This window comes from Tachyglossus aculeatus, chromosome 7 (genome assembly GCF_015852505.1).
Source record: "Tachyglossus aculeatus isolate mTacAcu1 chromosome 7, mTacAcu1.pri, whole genome shotgun sequence".
NCBI classification, from domain to species: Eukaryota; Metazoa; Chordata; class Mammalia; order Monotremata; family Tachyglossidae; genus Tachyglossus; species Tachyglossus aculeatus.
The window spans coordinates 46,574,231-46,596,917 of NC_052072.1; the positions used below are offsets into that span (position 1 = coordinate 46,574,231).

A 22,687-nucleotide genomic window follows, 5' to 3' on the forward strand; every position below is an offset into this window, starting at 1 on the left:
ACTTACCGTTATTCCATTTCCATATTCCCTAACTGAAGCCCCGCAAATCCAATCTTCATCTCTGTACTTAAACCACCAGGGTTGTTTTTCACACTAGCGAAGGAACCAGTTGAGGTAATTCCCCAAAGAACCAGCTCAGCGGGGCTTCTACCCAGTGATAATAGTCAGCAACATCATCCTTATCGAGTATCATTCATTCATTCATTCAATCGTATTTATCGAGCGCTTACTGTGTGCAGAGCACTGTACTAAGCGCTTGGGAAGTACAAGTCGGCAACAGAAAGAGACGGTCCCTACCCAACAACGGGCTCACAGCCTAGAAGGGGGAGACAGACGGCAAAACAAAACATGTAGTCAAGCTCTCTGGTCAAGCCTGCAAGATGCTAAACCTCGCATCTGTTTTCAAACCACACATCTCTTAACATTCCTAATGAAATCTGTTAGTCAGCTAATGATATGATCCTTAGTGCCAAGAGCTCTTTAATTATGGCACAGCCCCGAGGGTGGGAAAGATTTGGGCTGAAATGAGGCTGGGACAAGGCTTTAGTTCATTAGCCCAAGACCAGGAGCACTGCTGGCCCCCACCCAAGCCGCTGGCCTTCCCAGACTCCGGAGACTCCTGGGATCTCAGAGACAGTCCTTCAAAGGAGGGTGGTGGGCATTCATCCAACTCAATCGTATTTATTGAGTGCTTACTGTGTGCAGAGCACTGTACTAAGCGCTTGGGAAGTACAAGTTGGCAACATATAGAGACGGTCCCTATGCAACAGCAGGCTCAAGGAAAGGGGAGGGCCAGGGCTGGATGTGGACAAAGGAGGAACATGTCATCCAGACACGTGTGTTGACATGTCAAACAGGGAGATGCCTGAGGTGGGATTAGTGGTGTTAGATCCTCAACACATACTAAATAATAATAATGTGAACCCCTTGTTGGGTAGGGACCGTCTCTATATGTTGCCAACTTGTACTTCCCAAGAGCTTACAACAGTGCTCTGCACACAGTAAGTGCTCTATAAATACGATTGAATGAATAATGTTGGCATTTGTTAAGCAATTACTATGCGCAAAGCACTGTTCTAAGCGCTGGGGAGGATACAAGTTGATCAGGTTGTCCCACATGGGGCTCACAGTCTTACTCCCCGTTTTCCAGATGAGGGAACTGAGGCCGGGAGAAGTGAAGTGACTTGCCCAAAGTCACACAACTGACAGTTGGCAGAGCCGGGATTTGAACCCATGACCTCTGACTCCAAAGCCCGGGCTCTTTCCACTGAGCCACGCTGCTTCTCTAAATATAGGCTAGTCCTTGCTGGTGTGGCCTTTCTGCTTAGAGTCAGGTTTTCCTGCATTGATTTAGGTATTTTCCACTGGAATTCCTCTCAAAAGCTAAACCTGTCCCAATAATCACGGTCAGCCCATGTAGAGTTCCCAATGTTTCCATTTCCAATCCCTTCTTCTCACTTAAACTTTTAGACTGTGAACCTCATACCTGCGTAACCCAGTGATTAATACTATCACTGCTACTACTACTAATTAATAATAATAATGGCATTTATTAAGCACTTACTATGTGCAGTGCACTGTTCTAAGCGCTGGGGAGGTTACAAGGTGATCAGGTTGTCCCACGGGAGGCTCACAGTCTTCATCCTCATTTTACAGATGAGGGAACTGAAGCACAGAGAAGTGAAGCGACTTGCCCAAGGTTACACAGCTGACAACTGGCAGAGCTGGGATTTGAACCCATAATAATAATAATAATAATGGCATTTTGTTAAGCGCTTACTATGTGCAAAGCACCGTTCTAAGCGCTGGGGGGAATACAAGGTGATCAAGTTGTCCCACATGGGGCTCACAGTCTTAATCTCTATTTTACAGATGGAGTAACTGAGGCTCAGAGAAGTTAAGTGACTTGCCCAAGGTCACACAGTAGACATGTGGCAGAGCCGGGATTCAAATCCATGACCTCTGGCTCCAAAGCCCGGGCTCTTTCCATTGAGTCACGCTGCTTCTCTAATTACTATACTACTGTTGCTAACTGCTTTGCAATCTTAAAATCTAGTGATGATTATCATTTGCCTGACGAATGTTTTTTATTTTGTTATGTGACAGGGTTGGTTTGCTATGGCAGATTCATCTGACGCGCAATTAAGTATGAGCAGGCACTGATTAGGGGCTCTCAATGAGAGGTTTCAGCTCTTTTTGTTCCTCTGTCTACTTTCTATCTTCAGTCAAATGCTCAAAAGTCAGGCAGCAGCAGAAGAGTGAAATAAAGAACCCGGATAAATTACAATACGGATAATTGATCCTTGAATAATCAAGCACTGCGGTTAGCATTAAAAGCACCATAAAAGTAATAATAATAATAATAATAATGGTATTTGTTAAGCGCTTACTATGTGCAAAGCACTGTTTCTAGACTGTCAGCCCACTGTTGGGTAGGGATTGTCTCTATATGTTGCCAACTTGTACTTCCCAAGCGCTTAGTACAGTGCTCTGCACACAGTAAGCGCTCAATAAATACGATTGATTGATTGATTCTAAGCGCCAGGGAGGTTACAAGGTGATCAGGTTGTCCCACGGGGGGCTTACAGTTTGAATCCCCATTTTACAGATGAGGTAACTGAGGCACAGAGAAGTTAAGTGACTTGCCCAAAGTCACACAGCTGACAGTTGGCGGAGCCGGGACTTGAACCCATGACCTCTATAAAGTAAAAAGTCAAAGCACAGAAGCGGCACAGGAATATAAAAAAGAGACTTTTTTAGGAGTGCAAAAATGAAATGGAGAGTGGAACCCTAAGCAGAAAAGTGAAGATAAGGAATAGATTTAAAAGTCACCTTGGAGCCGTGGACCCTTAATGGAGAAGTTACATGTATTGGGGAGGCGCTCGGAGCTTAGAAGTTGACTGTTCAGATGGATTCTTGCTTTTCCAAAAACAGCCTAGGAAAACAAATTAAACGATCAATAAAAATGCCAAGGATGCAAATTCTTCTTTGTTTGCAAACAGGGAGTGCTTCGGATTCATTCCTCACTTCTTTTTAGCTTTTGCTTTATCTCTTGTGGAAAAAAGGTAAGGCACTCTTCTAAAAATTTCCTCCCTCCTTGAGTCCAAAGCCCCAAAACAACTCTTGCAGATGGTAAGAAAGGTTATCTGGGCACCCTTCTCATCTAGACTGTAAGCTCATCTCAAGCCTTCATGCTCATCTTTAGGCTGTAAATTCATTGGGGGCAGGGAGTGTGTCTGTTATATTGCACTCTCCCACGTGCTTAGTACAGTATATATGTATATATGTTTGTAGTATTTATTACTCTATTTATTTTATTTGTACGTATTTATTCTATTTATTTTATTTTGTTAATATGTTTTCTTTTGTTCTCTGTCTCCCCCTTCTAGACTGTGAGCCTGCTGTTGGGTAGGGACCGTCTCTATATGTTGCCAACTTGGACTTCCCAAGCACTTAGTACAGAGCTCTGCACACAGTGAGCGCTCAATAAATACGACTGAATGAATGAATGTTCTGCACGCTGTAAGCACTCAATAAATACAATTGAAGTATCTTAAGCCTCCCCTACCTCCCCAACCCATCAACAGCTTTGAGAAGCAGCGTGGCTCAGTGGAAAGAGCCCGGGCTTGGCAGTCAGAGGTCGTGGGTTCTAATCCCGGCTCCGCCACTTATCGGCTGTGTGACTTTAGGCAAGTCGCTTAACTTCTCTGGGCCTCAGTTCCCTCATCTGTAAAATGGGGATTAAGATTGTGAGCCCCCGTGGGACAACCTGATCACCCTGCATCCCCCCAGTGCTTAGAACAGTGCTTTGTACATAGTAAGCGCTTAACAAATACCATCATTACTATTAATTATTAATATTTGACTTACAGTCTCCTGCTCAGATCTAGCCAGAAGATCAAATTGCTAATTCAACCAAACTGCTCTTTTGATAGTAAATACCCTCTGAGAGAGGAGAGTCTGAATTATAATTAATGCTCACATAGATGGAAATATTGGTAGCATTTGTTAACATATCTCCAAAGAGCAGATGGGATCCTTCAGAATGTGTGAAACAGGAAGAGATGAATATGAACCCTGATTTAACCTAGTGCTTTGCACATAATAAGCATTTAATAAATGCCATTATTATTATTATTATTAACCAAGGCACATTTCTGGTGACTTGCTGTGGTTCATAGGAAGGAGTTTTAACCAAACTGCTCTTTTGCTAGTAAATACCCTCTGGGAGAGGAGAGTCTGAATTATAGTTAATGCCCACATAGATGGAAATATCGGTAGCATTTGTTAACATATCTCCAAAGAGCTGATGGGATCCTTCAGAATGTGCGAAACAGGAAGAGATGTATATTCAACCGTATTTATTGAGCGCTTACTGTGTGCAGAGCACTGTACTAAGTGCTTGGGAAGTACAAGTGGGCAACATATAGAGACGGTCCCTACCCAACAGTGGGCTCACAGTCTAGAAGCGGGAGACAGAGAACAAAACAAAACATATTCACAAAATAAAATAAATAGAATAAATATGTACAAATAAAATAGAGTAATGAATACATACAAACATATTTACATATATACAGGATTTTTCATATGTATATGAATCCTGACAACCCAGTGCTTTGCACATAGTAAGCGCTTAATAAATGCCATTATTATTATTAACCAAGGCACATTTCTGGTGACTTTCTGTGGTTCCTAGGAAGGAGTTTCTTTCTTTTCGCATGTTTCCGATCTTGCATGTAATAAAAGGTTTATTTTTCCTTGCTTATTTCTGATCTTGGGTTCTTGGCCCCAACGTTCCTCTCCTTATTTTATCCCACAGATTCTTTCTTCGTGATATCTTATGAGTTTCCTAGTGAGTTTCCTGAAATATGGATCAATCACCAACTGAATTATCTTGGTTGAGGTGCTTGATAGATAAATAATAATAATAACAATGGTATTTGTTAAGCACTTACTTCAGAGCTCAGAACAGTGCTTTGCACATAGTAAGAGCTTAATAAATGCCATTATTATTATTATGTGCCAAGCACTGTTATAAGTGCTGGAGTAGATACAAGGAAATGAGGTTGTCCCACATGGGGCTCACAGGCTTCATCCCCATTTTACAGATGAGGTAAATGAGGCCCAGAGAAGTTAAGTGACTTGCCCAAAGTTACACAGCTAACAAGTGGCAGAGGCAGGATTAGAACCCATGACCTCTGACTCCCAAGCCCAGGCTCTTTCCACTAAGCCACACTGCTTCTCTGTAAAGGCAATGAAAATGAATAATTCACACTCGAGAGTGGTTTTAATGAGAATCATTCATCTGGGCTGTCGACACAGAGCAGGTGAACCTGATAACATTATTCGTTCGCCCTGGGCTTCAAGGCTGTCCATCCATCCCCTGGCCCCCTCCTACCTCACCTCCCTTCTCTCCTTCTCCAGCCCAGCCCGCACCCTCCGCTCCTCTGCTGCTAATCTCCTCACCGTGCCTCGTTCTCTCCTGTCCCGCCGTCGACCCCCGGCCCACGTCATCCCCCGGGCCTGGAATGCCCTCCCTCTGCCCATCTGCCAAGCTAGCTCTCTTCCTCCCTTCAAGGCCCTACTGAGAGCTCACCTCCTCCAGGAGGCCTTCCCAGACTGAGCACCTTCCTTCCTCTCCCCCTATTCCTCCTCTCCATCCCCCCATCTTACCTCCTTCCTTTCCCCACAGCATCTGTATATATGTATATATGTTTGTACATATTTTTTACTCTATTTGTTTATTTTACTTGTACATATCTATTCTATTTATTTTATTTTGTTAGTGTGTTTGGTTTTGTTCTCTGTCTCCCCCTTTTAGACTGTGAGCCCACTGTTGGGTAGGGACTGTCTCTATATGTTGCCAACTTGTACTTCCCAAGCGCTTAGTACAGTGCTCTGCACACAGTAAGCGCTCAATAAATACGATTGATGATGATGGTTCGTGCTATCTGCCCTTCTCTCTGCATCTACTAGGTGCTTGGCTGTGTGCCCCTTAAACACTTTGATACTCACCTAGCCCCACAGTATTTTTGCAAATACCCCTATATTCTTCCATTTCCCCTATGTCTAATTCAATCCTAGACTAGGCTCTCATTTCCTCTTCTCCCACTCCCTTCCAGTCACCTTGACTTGCTCCCTTGATTCATCCCCTTCTAGACTGTGAGCCCACTGTTGGGTAGGGACCGTCTCTATATGTTGCCAAATTGTACTTCCCAAGCGCTTAGTACAGTGCTCTGCACACAGTAAGCGCTCAATAAATACGACTGAATGAATGAATGAATCTCCCCTCCCAGCCCCACTTAAGTAAGCACTCAATAAATACCAATAAATATCACTGCTCTTTCCTCTACCTTCAGGCAATTAGTTTTCAACGACTTGTCAAGTGATCCATAGCTTTACCTTACTTGGAGCTCTGCACATCACCCAAAGGGATTTTTGTTTTTCCTTTTCTTTGGCCTATCACCATCTCACTGGGTCCCCGCTGCTCTCTTCCTTCCCTCTTACTATCAATCAATCAATCAATCGTATTTATTGAGCGCTTACTGTGTGCAGAGCACTGTACTAAGCGCTTGGGAAGTACAAGTTGGCAACATATAGAGACAGTCCCTACCCAACAGTGGGCTCACAGTCTAAAAGGGGGAGACAGAGAACAAAACCGAACATACTAACAAAATAAAATAAATAGAATAGACATGTACAAGTAAAATAAATAAATAGAGCAAATACTAATTGCTTGCCCATCTCCCATTCAGGGTAAATTCCTTTTATCACAGAGAATGATAGCTGTGTTAATCAGTGTAAATTCCTTTTATCACAGAGAATGACTGCTGTGTTAATCAGTGTAAATTCCTTTTATCACAGAGAATGATTGCTGTGTTAAACCGAACAATTCGGGCACCAAAACAGGGATAACAAAGAAATACTTACTTCTAACTGGCCCTCCAGGTAATCTCTAACTTTCCTCATGTGGGCCTCATAAACATCACAGTTTTTGTGTACCAGCTCTGCTGCCTAGGAAAGAGGAAGGTTAAAAAGTTGGCAGACTGATACTCAATAATAATAATAATAACAATGGTATTTGTTAAGCGCTTACTATGTGCAAAGCACTGTTCTAAGCACTGGGGAGGTTACAAGGTGATCAGGTTGTCCCACGGGGGGCTCACAGTTTTAATCCCCATTTTACAGATGAGGTAACTGAGGCCCAGAGAAATTAAGTGACTTGCCCAGAGTCACACAGCTGACAATTGGCGGAGCCGGGATTTGAACCCATGACCTTTGACTCCAAAGCCCGGGATCTTTCCACTGAGCCACACAGCTCTTCTAATAATAATAATAACATAATAATAATGAGGACTAGATGATGCTGATTAATTCGTACTCTCCCAAGCATTTCAACAGCTCTTTATGCTTGAGAGGGACTCAATCAATACCAGCGACTGAATAAAGACTCACCTCTTCCATGTAGTCGGACCAGACTACTGGCAGGCAGGCTATTTCCCCCAAATGCAACTTCTACAGCTATCAACCTACCAGCACGCTAAATGCACTTGTCTATTGCTTGCGTAAGATACTTCCTTTATTTGTCCAAGGAGGTTAGTTTTGAATAGCATATCTTTAATAGGCACAAATTTGAGGGGCTTCCCTGCTTCTGGAGGGACATTCCAATTTATTCTGCCAAATTTTAGCATGACCACGGCTCTCTGGTCGTACCACTGCTGGGTACGAGGTGGGATCACTTTAGCCCAGTACCTGCTCCACATCATAGTTATTAATAATAATAATGTTAATAATAATGGTATGCGTTAAGTGCTTATTATGTGTCAGGCACTGTACTAAGTGCTGGTGTGGATACAAGCAAATTGGGTTGGTCAGAGTCCCTACCTATATAGGGCTGTCTTAATCGCCTTTTTACATTTATTTATTTATATTAACGTCCGTCTCCCCCCTTCAGACTGTAAGCTCATTGTGGGCAGGGAATGTGTCTGTAGATTGCTACAGTGTACTCTCCCAAGCACTTAGTACAATGCTTTGCACTCAATAAATGAATAAATGAGGGAATTGAGGCACAGAAAAGTGAAGTATCTTGCCCAGGGTCACACAGCAAGCAAGTGGCAGAGACAGGAATAGAACCCAGGTCGTTCTGATTCCCAGGCCCGTGGTCTATCCACAAAGCCATGAGGCTTCTTTAGTAGTTATAAGCAGTCCAGGGTTAATCTAGGTCGTGTAAACCATTCCAGGAAGTGATTTATATGACCTTTGCTCTTCTGTAGCCCTGATCTCCAGGAAGATGGCCAACTGCAGATTAACCTTGGTCTCTCCGCTAAAAATGCATCTCCTGAATCACTGAGTCACTGAGAAATAGAGGGCAGGTTCTCAGGTTCCACTTTTGGGCCGACCTTGGGAAACTCACCCCTCTTTCCCACCGCCTCACTAATTCATTTCAAGTTTATATGTTTTAAATATCTCCACACTTGTGCTCATCTATCTTGAGGCTGAAAGTGACTAAGGCAGGAGTTTTGTGATTTATGGGAAAGGTTCAAGTGAGGTAAGAGGAAGTATTTATATTCTTGCCATTTTACAACGAGGGCCAGAGTGATTGAACGATTTAGCCATGGTCATCGAATAAGCTAAAAATGGCAAAGTGAGGGGAAAATACCCATGTTTCCTAACTTTTGGTCCAGTGTTCTAATTCAGCAGTTTCAAACAAGTTGATCCAACCTTCATGAAAGCTACACAGCTCCTAGATGATCCGGATTTTATTTTCGATTAAGAAATTAATTCAGCACTAACCTTGCCGAGACCAGCAATCATTGGAGTATTCTCTGTCCTGGAAGAGAGAAAAGGATCGAATATCAAATTTCTGTGGAAGGAAAGAAAACTGCTTAACACTGTCACCGAAAATGAGGCCAAGTAATAACAGTGACCTTCTCAATCAATCAACCAATAGTACTTATTGAGCAGTGGAGAATTATACTCAGCGCTTCGGAATGTACAATAGAGTTGGAAAACACAATCCCTGCTCTTAAGGAATTTATAATCTAGTAGAGCTTCCACTTTTCTCTTTTGTAGATGCTCTAAACTAGATTTTGGGGAGCATTTACAGTCTCCGAGGAGGAATCCTTTAGGTTCCCATTGGACAACTCCTTCAATGATCATTTTCATGGATGTGATGGGGATAATAATAATAATAATAATTAATAATTAGGTTATTTGTTAAGTAATTACTATATGCCAAGCACTGTACAAGATACAAGATCAGGTCCCACATAGGGCTCATAGTCTTAAGTAACAGGGAGAAGAGGTACTGAATCCCTATTTTGTAGATGAGGGAACTGAGGCACAGAGAAGTGAAGTGACTTGCCCAAGGTCACACAGCAGACAAGTAGCGAAGCTGGGATTAGAACCCAGGTCCTCTGACTCCAAGGCCTACGCTCTTTCCACCCTGGAAAGGTGTGATCAGCAGTTCTCAGAAACTACCAGTTCCCGGTTTATTTTGCTCACAGCATTCTAACACAACACCAGGCACACCATAACCATCATTTCCTCGGTTGTAAACTCCACATAGGAGAAGTGAGGCTCATTCCTTGATTCAGTAGCCAGGATGATCAGTTGGTACATTAAAGCGAGTACATTAAAGTGACTTCCAAAGAGGCAGAGGAGCCGGAAAAAGGACACGACAGAATGTGCCGTCCTGCCTTCTTACCCTGGTCGGAAATTCCGTTCTTGTCCACCTCCAAAAAACATAGGGTACAGAGGGGTGGTGACACCAGGCCCACGCACATACAAGGCTCCAATCCGGGGACCGTAAAACTGCCAGACAAACAAAAATCTAATAACGCACCTTAAAGGATGGGGGTTAGTACATTTCATAAGGTCTGACTTCTTTCCAAGCTGGACTTTCCTCGTTAATTTTTCACTTGTTTCGCTGTTAACCGCTGACAGTAGGAAAGTAGGATCTCTTGAGAGAACAGGTGGGCAGAGGACTCCAGGAAATCAAAATGATATTGACTCTATAGAACCTAATTCCATGTAAAACACTCTAAGATGCTCATTAAGTGTTTGCTAAACATACGTTCGGCTGACCAGATGCTGTTCGGTGGGTCAAAACCAAGTAGAAAGACAGGAAGGTTTTGGGGTGGGGTTTTTTTTTGCTTTTTTCTTATGGTATTTGTTAGGTGCTTACTATGTGTCAAGCACTAAACTAAGTGCTGATGTAGATATACGCTAATAAGGCTGGATATTCAATCGCATTTATTGAACGCTTACTATGTGCAGAGCACTGCACTAAGCGCTTGGGAAGTACAAGTTGGCGACATATAGAGACGGTCCCTTTGTCCCACATGGGGCTTACGGTCTTAATCCCTGCCTTATAGATGAGGGAATTGAGGCACAGAGAAGTTAAGTGACTTGTCCAGGGTCACAGGGCAGACAGGTGGCAGAGCAGGAATTAGAACCCAGTTCATTCTGACTCCCAAGCCTGTGGTCTATCCACTAGGCAACACTGCTTCCGTTCCAACGGAAAGGAGCCATAAAGCAGATACCATAAAAAGTACTACCATAAAAAGTAAGCTTCCCCCTTACCATAAGTCACAAAGAAATAAGTAGCAAAGGGTAGATAAGCAAGATTTACTAGGTGATTTACTAGCAATTATATTATGACATATGGCATTTAGTCATAACTTCTGTGACTGCCTCTACACTGTAAAGTGATTAATACCGTATAAACTTAACTACAGATCCACATTCTTACTAGAACACAAGCTCCACTGAATCCGCTCTCTGCAAGGTCAATGATTTCCTCCTTAACAATTCTATGAGATTCTACTCTGCCTTAATTCTCTTCACTCTCTTGGCTGTGGACCATTCCCTTCTGGAAACTGAATCTACTGATAGAATTCTATCCCGGGTCCCCTCTTACTGAGAGGGGCTGATTCTCCTGATTCATTTGCCGGCTCTTCTGTCTCCAACCCCACAACTGAGATATCCCCTCAAGCCTTTGTTCTGGCTTCCCCTCTCATTTCTTGCTCACCCTCTTAGGAAACTTGTCCACTGTGATGGTTTCAACTACCACTTCTAGGAAGGTGACTCTCTGCTTCTTCACAATCCTGAATCAAGCAAAAACTCCTCACTCTCAGTTTTAAGGCTGTCCATCACCTCGCCCCCTCCTACCTCACCTCCCTTCTCTCCTTCTCCAGCCCAGCCCGCACCCTCTGCTCCCCTGCCGCTAACCTCCTGTGACTCGTTCTCGCCCGTCCCGCCGTCAACCCCTGGCCCACATCCTCTCCCTGGCCTGGAATGCCCTGCCTCCACACATCAATCAATCAATCGTATTTATTGAGCGCTTACTATGTGCAGAGCACTGTACTAAGCGCTTGGGAAGTACAAATTGGCATCACATAGAGACAGTCCCTACCCAACAGTGGGCTCACAGTCTAAAAGGGGGAGACAGAGAACAGAACCAAACATACCAACAAAATAAAATAAGTAGGATAGAAATGTACAAGTAAAATAAATAAATAAATAAATAAATAGAGTAATAAATATGTACAACCATATATACATATATACAGGTGCTGTGGGGAAGGGAAGGAGGTAAGACGGGGGGATGGAGAGGGGGACGAGGGGGAGAGGAAGGAAGGGGCTCAGTCTGGGAAGGCCTCCTGGAGGAGGTGAGCTCTCAGCAGGGCCTTGAAGGGAGGAAGAGAGCTAGCTTGGCGGATGGGCAGAGGGAGGGCATTCCAGGCCCGGGGGATGACGTGGGCCGGGGGTCGATGGCGGGACAGGCGAGAGCGAGGTACAGTGAGGAGATTAGTGGTGGAGGAGCGGAGGGTGCGGGCTGGGCAGTAGAAAGAGAGAAGGGAGGTGAGGTAGGAGGGGGCGAGGTGATGGACAGCCTTGAAGCCCAGGGTGAGGAGTTTCTGCTTGATGCGCAGATTGATCGGTAGCCATTGGAGGTTTTTGAGGAGGGGAGTAATATGTCCAGAGCGCTTCTGGACAAAGATAATCCGGGCAGCAGCATGAAGTATGGATTGAAGTGGAGAGAGACACGAGGATGGGAGATCAGAGAGAAGGCTAGTGCAGTAGTCCAGACGGGATAGAATGAGAGCTTGAATTAGCAGGGTAGCGGTTTGGATGGAGAGGAAAGGGCGGATCTTGGCAATGTTGGCGGATCTTGGCTAGTTTGACATCCGTCAAACTAGCTCTCTTCCTCCCTTCCAAGCCCTACTGAGAGCTCACCTCCTCCAGGATGCCTTCCCAGACTGAGCCCCCTTTATCCTCTCCTTCTCCCCATCCTCCCTGCCCTACCTCCTTCCTCGCCTCACAGCACTTGTATATGTATTTGTACAGATTTATTACTCTATTTATTTTACTGGTACATATTTAATATTCTATTTATTTTGTTAATGATGTGCACGTAGCTTTAATTCTATTTGTTCTGACGATTTTGACACCTGTCTACATGTTTTGTTTTGTTGTCTGTCTCCCCCTTCTAGACTGTGAGCCCGCTGTTGGGTTGGGACTGTCTGTATGTTGCCAACTTGTACATCCCAGCACTTAGTACAGTGCTCTGCGCACATTAAGCGCTCAATGAATATGATTGAATGAATCTTGCATTTCCTCCTGCCTCAGGATATCTCTTTATTGTCTGCCCACCAACTCCTGAAGCTCAATATACCCAAAAACCAAACTTCTTTTCTTTTATGATACTTGTTAAGCCTTTACTATGTGCCAGGCACTGTAGTAAGTGCTGTGTTAGCTACAAGATAATCAGGTTGGCCACAGTCCAAGTCCCACCTGCGGCTCGCAGTCTTAATCCCCATTTTACAGATGAGGTAACTGAAGCACAGAAAAGTTAAATGACTTACCCAAGGTCATACAAGTGGTCGAGCACGGATTAGAACCCAGGTCCTTCTGACTCATCTCTTCCACCGAACTTCTCATTACAATTGACCACAAAACCATCCTCATCTTCACCATCTCTGAAACCTAAAACCTTGACAACATCCTTGACTCCTTCATCTTTTCTAACTTCACATTCCAGCTGCTGCCAAATCCTGTTGGTGTTTCCTCCACATTATTTCCTGGATCCGCCTCTCTCTCCATCTAATTGGGATCCACTCGTGGACAGGCACTGGGTACTCACAATCTCCTTAAGCACTTTTGGACTTTTTTTATATACCCTCTTTCTAAGCACCGATCCATGTACACATTCCCCTTCTTTCTTTGTTCCTTAATTTATTTTAGTGCTGGTCTCCCCCACTAGATTCTAAATTCCTGAGGGCAGGGCTCATACCTTCTAATTCAGTTGCACTCACCCAAATATTTATTACAGTTCTCTGTGCGGTAGGTCCTCAATAAATACTACTGATTAATCAATCAGTGGTATTTATTAGGACTTACTATGTGCAGAGCACTGTACTAAGGGTTTGGGAGAGTACAATACAACAAAGTTGGTAGATATGTTCCCAGCCCCTATGAGTTTACAGTCTAGAGGGGGAGACAGACATTAGTATAAATAAATTACTGAGATGTGGCATTAAGTGTTGTGTGTCTGAGGATGGGGGTGAATATCAAGTGCTTAAAACGTTCAGATCTAAGTACATAGGTGACGAAGAAGGGAGAGGGAATGGGGGAAAAGAAGTAGAAAGGCCTCTTGGGGGGAAGTGATTTTAATAAGGCTTTGAAGGTGGGGAGAGGGGTGGTCTGCCGTATGTATATAGAGGAGGAGGGCGTTCCAGGTCAGAAGGAGGATGTGAGAAAGGGGTCATGGTGAGATACAAAAGCACTTGAGGAACATCAACATCCTCCGAAGACTAACGGCTTCTTAAAATAATTTTATGCTTCCCAGAATGAGAGGTTTAATAGTGATGCGAACATGGTGACAGATGCCTAAAGATTACGGCCCTAAAGCAGAATGCTGGAAACACAGGTAAAGTATGCTGACAGAAGGGGCTTTCTAACAAAGAACAATGACTAATAATAATAATAACAATGATGGTCTTTGTTAAGCGCTTACCACGTGCTGAGCACTGAGCACAGGGTAATCAGGTTGTCCCACGTGGGGCTCACGGTCTTAATCCCCATTTTACAGATGAAGGAACTGAGGCATGGGGAAGTGAAGTGACTTGCCCAAAGTCACACAAGCGGCCAAGCGGGATTAGAACCCATGACCTCTGACTCTCAAACCCATGCTCTTTACACTAAGCCATGCTGCTTCTCTAGAGTAATACGTCTCTGTGGAATTTGCCTCCCCCAACCCTAAATAAATTTGTTAAAAATCAAGCCCCCACCTACATGCAAAACTATTTAATGTACCACTGGTCAAAAACTCCTCTCTCCTAGAATTAGGAATATTTTAAAAGACATAGGAGTGGTGTGTACCATTTCCGTGCTGACAAGGGAGAAGAGAAGTACCTTGTGCCCCACGATGGTAAGGAAATCGACTCCCAACTCCTGCACATCCACTCGCCTCTTCCCCACGATCTGTGCTGCATCCGTATGAACATAGATATGAGGCAACCCACAAACTGCTCTTTTCTGGTTCAAGACCTGGATTCGCTGACTGATTTCGGATATGGGCTGAAGAGAGAGTGAGAAAACTACCGTTATTTTCCCGGTCTGCAACAATGCAATGAAATAAAATGGGGCGAAGCCGGTGGAGGGAAAGATTTAAATACGGGCGAATGCTCATATGAGAAAAAGATGCAAACTGGAGGGAAAACGGATGTGATAAGGAGCATTTGAGGATATCAACTGATAAAGGGGCATGCTACGCTATGGGTTCCAGCCCCCATTTTTCTGCAACCTCAGATTTAAAATAAAAATAGAACTGACTCACCATTATAACGCCGGTTTCATTATTAGCCAACATTACGGTCACCAGACACGTGGTAGGGCGGACCTCGGCAAGAACGTCATCGACTTCTGCTTGCCCACTCAATTTGGACACCGGGACGAAGGTGGCTTCTGGGATGCGAAACGCAAACAGAGAGATGAACGGGGCAGATTAGCACTGCCTCGCAAAGGAAGCCCAGCGAATCTCTTGAAGAAATTCAACTGACGAGCAGAGTACGGTGAGCCCACAACAAGCTGCCGTATTAATGACTATTTGTGATCCCGCGAACGAAAATAAGGAAGAGACTGGCCATGGAACTGATGGGTTGTACTTGAGGCAGGCGATTGCTGGCCTGTGGAGGTGGAGCATGGAGGGAAGAGGGGCTTTCTCTCCCTGTTCGAACCAGTAATGGGCCTGGGCCAATCAGTTTCCCCCTTCCAGACTGTGAGCCCATTGTTGGGTAGGGACCACCTCTATATGTTGCCAACTTGTACTTCCCAAGCGCTTAATACAGTGCTCTGCACACAGTAAGCGCTCAATAAATACGATTGAATGTATAAGGCAGATAAAAGGTGGGGGGGCCTTGCAGACAGGGGTCATCTGGAGGCAAACAGAGGAGCAGAAACATGTAGAGAAGGAAAAAAGAAGTATGCTGAGAGCGGCACTTGGAAGAAGAAGCAGCAGAATGGGTTCCTTGACCACAGAGTGCTATTGGACCTTTGGCGGAGTGAGTGTATGTATGTGCCATTCCCTTGCATGCTGGTAAGACCAAGTAAAAAACTTTCCACATTAATCTTGGTGATCAGAGGTGTGGATTGAACTCTACTTCATGTCACTGAGGCTCCCCTGGTCCAGGAAGGTCCTGGGTGGTATGAAGTGGGGGCTGCTTGCGAAGCAGCGTGGCTCAGTGGAAAGAGCCCGGGCTTTGGAGTCAGAGGTTCAAATGCCGACTCCGCCAACTGCCAGGTGTGTGACTTTGGGCAAATCACTTCACTTCTCTGGGCCTCTGTTACCTCATCTGGAAAATGGGGATGAAGACTGTGAGGCCCCCGTGGGACAACCTGATCACCTTGTAACCTTCCCAGTGCTTAGAGCAGTGCTTTGCACATAGTAAGTGCTTAATAAATGCTATCATTATTATTGTGACACAGAGCTGGTGAATGACTTAATGGGCCATGCTGTGTTGGCTCAGGAGGATTCATTCATTCATTCATTCAATCGTATTTATTGAGCGCTTACTGTGTGCAGAGCACTGTACTAAGCGCTTGGGAAGTACAAATTGGCAACATACAGAGACGGTCCCTACCCCACAGTGGGCTCACAATCTAGAAGAGGGAGACAGAGAACAAAACAAAACAAATTAACAAAATAAAATAGAATATGGACAAATAAAATATATAAATAAATAGAGTAATAAATACGTATGAACATATATACATATATACAAGTGCTGTGGGGAAGAGAAGGAGGTAAGGCGGGGGGATGGAGAGGTGGAGGAGGGGGAGAATGGGCACATTAATAAATAACAATTATGGTATTTAAGTGCTTACTATGTGCCCAGCACTATTCTAAGTGATGGAGTAGATACAAGATAATCAGGTTAGACACAGTCCCTGTCTCACATGGGGCTCACTGTCTTAATCCCCTTTTTACAGATGAGGTGACTGAGACACAGAGAAGTTAAGTGACTGGCCCAAGGTCACACAGCAGACAAGTGACAGAGCTGGAATTAGAACCCAGGTCCTTCTGACTCCCAGCTCATGCCACTAGGCCATGCTGCTTCCCCGGATTTAACACACAGAGGCCAAAAACATTTAATTGATCAATCAATCAGGTACTTATCGAGTGCTTACTATGTGCCGAGCACTGCACTGTGTGGGAGATTACAATGGAACAGAATTATCAACGGAACAGAGAAGCAGCGTGGCTTAGTGGAAAGAGCACGGCCTTGGGAGTCAGAGGTCATGGGTGTGAATCCCAGATCTGCCACTTACCAGCCGTGTGACTTTGGACAAGTCGCTTAACTTCTCTGGGCCAGTTATCTCATCTGTAAAATGGGGATTAGGACTTTGAGTCCCACGTGCGACAATCTGATTACCCTGTATCCACCCCATGCTTAGAACAGTGCTTGGCACACAGGAAGCGCTTAACAAATAGCAAATTAGCAGATACCTTCCCTGCCATTATTAGCTTATAATCTAGACGGAGAGGTAAAAACTCTGAAGTATGGTTTCTCCACTGGGGTCCCCAGTTAAGTTACCAGGTGGGCCTGGTGACCTTTGTTCTGCCAACATCTTTCACTTCAATGCAATGCACGCTTGGAGAAGTAGCGTGGTTCAGTGGAAAGAGACCAGGCTTTGGAGTCAGAGGTCGTGGGTTCAAATCCCGGCTCTGCCAATTGTCAGCTGTGTGACTTTGGGCAAGTCACTTAACTTCTCTGTGCCTGTTACCTCATCTGTAAAATGGGGATTAAGACTGTGAACCCCCTGTGGAACAACCTGATCACCTTGTATCCTCCCCAGTGCTTAGAACAGTGCTTTGCACACAGTAAGCGCTTAATAAATGCCATTATTATTATGACGATGATGCACCCGTGCACCGGGCACCGATGTTTAAAGATACCCACGTGTGGACCTGAGGATTTCACCACCATAAAAGAATGATCTGTGAAAATCTTTCTTATTCTCACTTTCTGGTGAAAACGGGAGCATATGCCCTCAGTCCAGTCATCCTAACTGGGCAGTGGCAATTCTAACCTTTTAAGGATATAATAACAATTGCACTGTACTAAGCAAGGGAATACAAGCAAAATAATCAGATCAGGTACCGTCCTTGTTCCCATTAGGGGCTTACAGTCTGAAGGGAAGGGAAAACAGATATTTAAATCCCCATTTTACACATGATGAAACTGAGGCAAAAAAGTGAGATGTCATTTGCCCAAGCTCACACGGCATGCAAGTGACTTTTCCAAGGTCACAGAGCCAGAAAGAGGCAGGGCCAGGATCTGAATTCAGGTTCCTTATCTCCCAGGCCGGAGCTTTTTCAACCAGCCCACACTTGTTCTCTATTGACTTGCATTTATACCTGACAAAGAGTAGTATTTTCTTTATTTCTTCACATAGGAGAAAGCAGAGAAAAGCAGTGTGACCTAGTGGATAAAACACCAAACCTGGAATCAGAAGGACCTGCATTTTAATCTCTGCTCTGCCCCTTGTCTGCCTTGTGACTTTTCACTAGTCACTTCACTTCTCTGTGCTTCAAATTCCTCACTTGTGAAATGGGAATTAAGGCTGTGAGCCCCATGTGGGACATGGACTCTGTCCAACCTGATTAGCTTGTATTTATTGAGGGCTTACTATGTGCAGAGTCCTCTATTACTTTATTACCAATTACTCTATTTATTTATTTATTGTATTTGTACATATTTATTCAATTATTTTATTTTGTTAATATGTTTTGTTTTGTTCTCTGTCCCCCCCTTCTAGACTGTGAGCCTGCTGTTGGGTAGGGACCGTCTCTAGATGTTGCCAACTTGTACTTCCCAAGCGCTTAGTACAGTGCTCTGCACACAGTAAGCGCTCAATAAATAATAATAATAATAATAATAATGTTGGTATTTGTTAAGCGCTTACTATGTGCAAAGCACTGTTCTAAGCGCTGGGGAGAACAGAAGGAGATGAGGTTGTCCCATGTGGGGCTCACAGTCTTAATCCCCATTTTACAGATGAGGGAACTGAGGCACAGAGAAGTGAAGTGACTTGTCCAAGGTCACACAGCAGACATGTGGGGGAGGTGGGATACGATTGAATGAGTGAATGAATGCAGAGCACTGTACGAATGATGGCATTTATTAAGTGCTTACTATGTGCAAACCAGTGTTCTAAGCGCTGGGGAGGTTACAAGGTGATCAGGTTGTCCCATGGGGGGGCTCACGGTCTTCATCTCCATTTTACAGATGAAGTAACTGAGGCTCAGAGAAGTTAAGTGACTTGCCCAAAGTCACACAGCTGACAACTGGCGGAGCCAGGATTTGAACCCATGACTAAGTGCTTGTACCTTCCCCAGTGCTTAGTACAGTGCCTGGTACATAGTAAGTGCTTAAAAGAAGCAGCGTGGGTCAGCAGCAAGAGCCCGGGCTTCGGAGTCAGAGGTCATGGGTTCAAATCTTGGCTCTGCCAATTGTCAGCTGTGTGACTTTGGGCAAGTCACTTCACTTCTCTGTGCCTCAGTTACCTCATCTGCAAAATGGGGATGAAGACTGTGAGCCCCCCGTGGGACAACTTGATCACCTTGTAACCTCCCCAGTGCTTAGAAAAGTGCTTTGCACATAGTAAGCGCTTAAATGCCACCATTATTATTATTATTATTATCATTAAAAGAATAGGAAGGAAGACTGATATTCAGCAAGCCCAAGTCACCTGATATGACACAATAGTAGATTTGGAAATATCAACGGGGTTTTTCCTGACTTCTTGATCAGTGGGGCATTCTCCAACTACCAGACTTTTTTCAGAATATGGCTCCAATCCTCAGGAAGAAGATGTAGAGGTGGAGATCTCAATTTACCTACCACCCTCCCGTCACTCACCTGCCACATGCGCTTTCACCAGATGTTCCAGAGGCAAGCGGATGGAATCATGTTCCACAGTAGACGTGATAAAGTGCGGCTTAGGACTACTGACATGCATTTCATGCTCCTCGGGCTTGCCCCGTACTTGCCTCCTGCCTTCTTGGAAGAGTTGCAGAGAGGAATGGATCACTAAATTATTTGCCTGAAAACACAAAACAGGAAGGCCATGACACTGAGAGCGGCTAAACTGATAAAGGGGCCGAGAACAATTCTTGATTTTCAATTTCTTTTGTTGCATAAAATGTCCGGGTTTGTTTTTCCATTTTGACAGAGGAACTGAATGGCTTGCTCAACTCTACTTTCTAGATGAATAGCCCAACTTGATCTCCTCAGACTTTGTAATAGCAGGAGAGCAGGGTTTCTTGAAAAAATGATTGATCTTGTACCCTATACTTAACACATGTTCTCTTTCCACAGTGTATGCTTGGACTTGACGTACAGTCCTAATTAAACAAACCTATATAAAAGTGAACCCAGAGGGGAAAACCTTTTCCCTCAGGCCTTTTATGAGCACATTACTATTTCATTGCTAGGCTTTTCAGAGTCAGCAATACTTCATCTCTTCCTTCCTTCCATTCCTGCTTGCTTCAGAAAACCAATTTCCAATCCAATGAATTCAGAGTTAAATACAGGAAAAAAGCAAGTTACCACATGTGTGTCCCTCAAATGCTTAATTATATCATACCAACTGTGTAACCTGATGAAAGGGTTTTGGATATGGGGTGAGCAGTGATCACCCCAGCAGGAGAAGCAGGATGGACTAGTGGGAAGAACCCAGCTCATAGAACAGTGCTTTGCACATAGTAAGTGCTTAACAAATACCATAAAAAAAAGCATAGGCCTGGAATCGTAGGTCCTGGGTTCTAATCCTGACACTGCTACTTACTTGCTGTATGACCTCGGGCAAATCAAAACTTCTCTATGCCTCAGTTCCCTCCCCTGCAAAAGGGGATTCAACACCTGTTTTTCCCCCTATTTAGACCACAAGACCCATGTGGGAATCGATGATCTTGTAGCTACCTCAGCATCTAGAACACTGCTAGTGCACAATAAGTGCTTAACAAATACCACAATTATTATTATCTCCCAGATGTGAGGTGGGGAGGAGGTTCCAGACAAGAGAAAGGTAGGAGCAGGGGTTGGAGATGGGAAAGACCAGAACAAGCTAATGAGTACGTTGTTAAAAACGATGTGGTATTTAAGAGCGTCCTATGTGTTAAGCACTCCACTAATGTGTGGGGTAGATACATGATAATTAGATCAGGCATAGTCTCTGTCCCACACAGGGTTCTCAGTCTAAGGGGAAAGGTATTTACTACCCATTTTAAAGATGAGGAAGCGGGCACCAAGAGGCTAAGTGACTCTCCCAGGGTCACACAACAAGCAAGTGGCAGAATGAGGATTTGAACACAGGTCGCCTACTTCCCAGGTCTGTGATCTTGCCCTAAGACAGTGTGGCTTACTGGACAGAGCATTCATTCATTCAATCGTATTTATTGAGCGCTTACTGTGTGCAGAGCACTGGACTAAGCATGGGCCTGGGAATCAGAAGGCCCTGGACTCTGCCACCTGTCTGCTGTGTGAACTTGGGTAAGTCACTTCACTTCTCTGTGCCTTGGTTACCTCATCTGTAAAATGGGGACTGACCCCGTGAGTGTCATATGGGACATGAACTGTGTCAAACCTGCTTAGCTGGTATCTACCCTAGGGCTCAGTACAGTGCCTGGCACATAATAAACACTAAATGCCATCGAACAATAAAATAAAAAAGCCACACCCCTTCAATCTTAGTTTGAGAGGAACCGAGGCTGTGAGCTGGAGTCCAGGGGAAGAAGAAAAAATTAGAGGGAAAGACTCTATTAATAAGCAAAAGAAAAAGGAAACACAGGTTAACATTTTATTATTATGCAATAAATATTCTGATTAGGAAGAGTGAATATATGTTTGAAAATCTTACCTCTGTTCCCCCTGAAGTGAAAATTATATCCTGAGGCCTTCCTCCCACCATCTTGGCCAGATTCTCCCGGGCTCCATTTATAATCTCCTTGGCTTTTCTGCCTGGAAAGATGAACATAGGGGATTTTTTGTCTTGTCTTGAACTGTCGAGTCGTCTCTGATCCATAGCGACACCACGGACACATCTCTCCCAGAACACCCAACCTCCGTCTGCAATTGCTCTGGTAGTGGATCCATAGAGTTTTCAAGAATCCCCATCAACCTCTGCATCAAAGAGAAACTCCTTAAGATTGGCTTTAAAGCCCTCAATCACCTTGCCCCCTCTGACCTTATCGCCCTGCTCTCCGATTATAACCCATCACACTTTCCTACTCTAATGCCAGCCTACTCACTGTACCTCCATCTCGTCTATCTCGCTACCAATCTCTCGCCCTTGTCCTACCTCTGGCCTGAAATGTCTTCCCTCTTCATACCCAACAGACATTCGCTCTCCCCACCTTTAAAGCCTTCCCATTTCCTCCAAAAGACCTTCCCCAGCTAAGCCCTCATTTCCTCTTCTCCCACTCCCTGGATTTGCTCCCTTTATTTACCCCTCCCTCAGCCCCACAGCACTTACGTTCATATCTATAATTTATTTATTTACATTAATGTCTGTCTATCCCTCTAGACTGCAAGATGGTTATGAGTAGGGAATGTATCTGCTGCCTCTTTTATATTGTCCTCTCCCAAGCACTTGGTACGGTGCTCTACACGCAGTAAGCGCTCAATAAACACGACTGATTGATAAATACCTCATGAGTCCATGTTTTACCTGCAAGGCTAATTGCTTTGCAGAAGTACACAATGTGGATGGTTGGGCCTCACAGTCTAAGAGGGGTGAACATGCATTTTATCCTCACTTTACAGGCAAGGAAACTGATGCACAGAGATGTTAAGTGACTTGCCCAGGGCCACACGGCAGGCAAGTGGCAGAGCTGGAATGAGGCTGGAGCTCTGATCAGAAGCAGTGTGGCCCCGATCTAAGAGTTAGTGGAGCTGGGTTCTAATCCCAGCTCACTCCTTACCTGCTATGTGACCTTTGGCAAGTCATTTAACTTTCTGAGCCTCAGTTTCCTCTACTCTAAAATGCGGACTCAATAACTGTTCTCCCTCCTATTTAGACTGTAAGCCCCAAGTAGGGAAGGAACTGTGTCTGATCTAATTGCCTTGTATCTGTTCCAGCACAACTGAATGCTTAACACATAAGTGCCCCCAAAATG

At 44.4% G+C, this 22,687-nt stretch overlaps 1 protein-coding gene across 3 annotated transcripts in view; it reads right to left on the bottom strand.

The window, feature by feature from the left end:
* Nucleotides 1-22,687, bottom strand: part of SCLY (selenocysteine lyase) — a 102,477-nt gene that overhangs the window by 3,516 nt on the left and 76,274 nt on the right. For all 3 annotated transcript variants that reach the window (XM_038749020.1, XM_038749019.1, XM_038749021.1), the window contains exons 3-10: nucleotides 21,430-21,530; nucleotides 19,431-19,614; nucleotides 14,846-14,973; nucleotides 14,422-14,586; nucleotides 9,710-9,816; nucleotides 8,797-8,833; nucleotides 6,934-7,017; nucleotides 2,833-2,935 (exon numbers count right to left, since the gene is read on the bottom strand). In XM_038749020.1, the coding sequence (XP_038604948.1) occupies nucleotides 2,833-2,935; nucleotides 6,934-7,017; nucleotides 8,797-8,833; nucleotides 9,710-9,816; nucleotides 14,422-14,586; nucleotides 14,846-14,973; nucleotides 19,431-19,614; nucleotides 21,430-21,530 (909 nt within the window). The remainder of the gene's footprint in view (nucleotides 1-2,832; nucleotides 2,936-6,933; nucleotides 7,018-8,796; nucleotides 8,834-9,709; nucleotides 9,817-14,421; nucleotides 14,587-14,845; nucleotides 14,974-19,430; nucleotides 19,615-21,429; nucleotides 21,531-22,687) is intronic.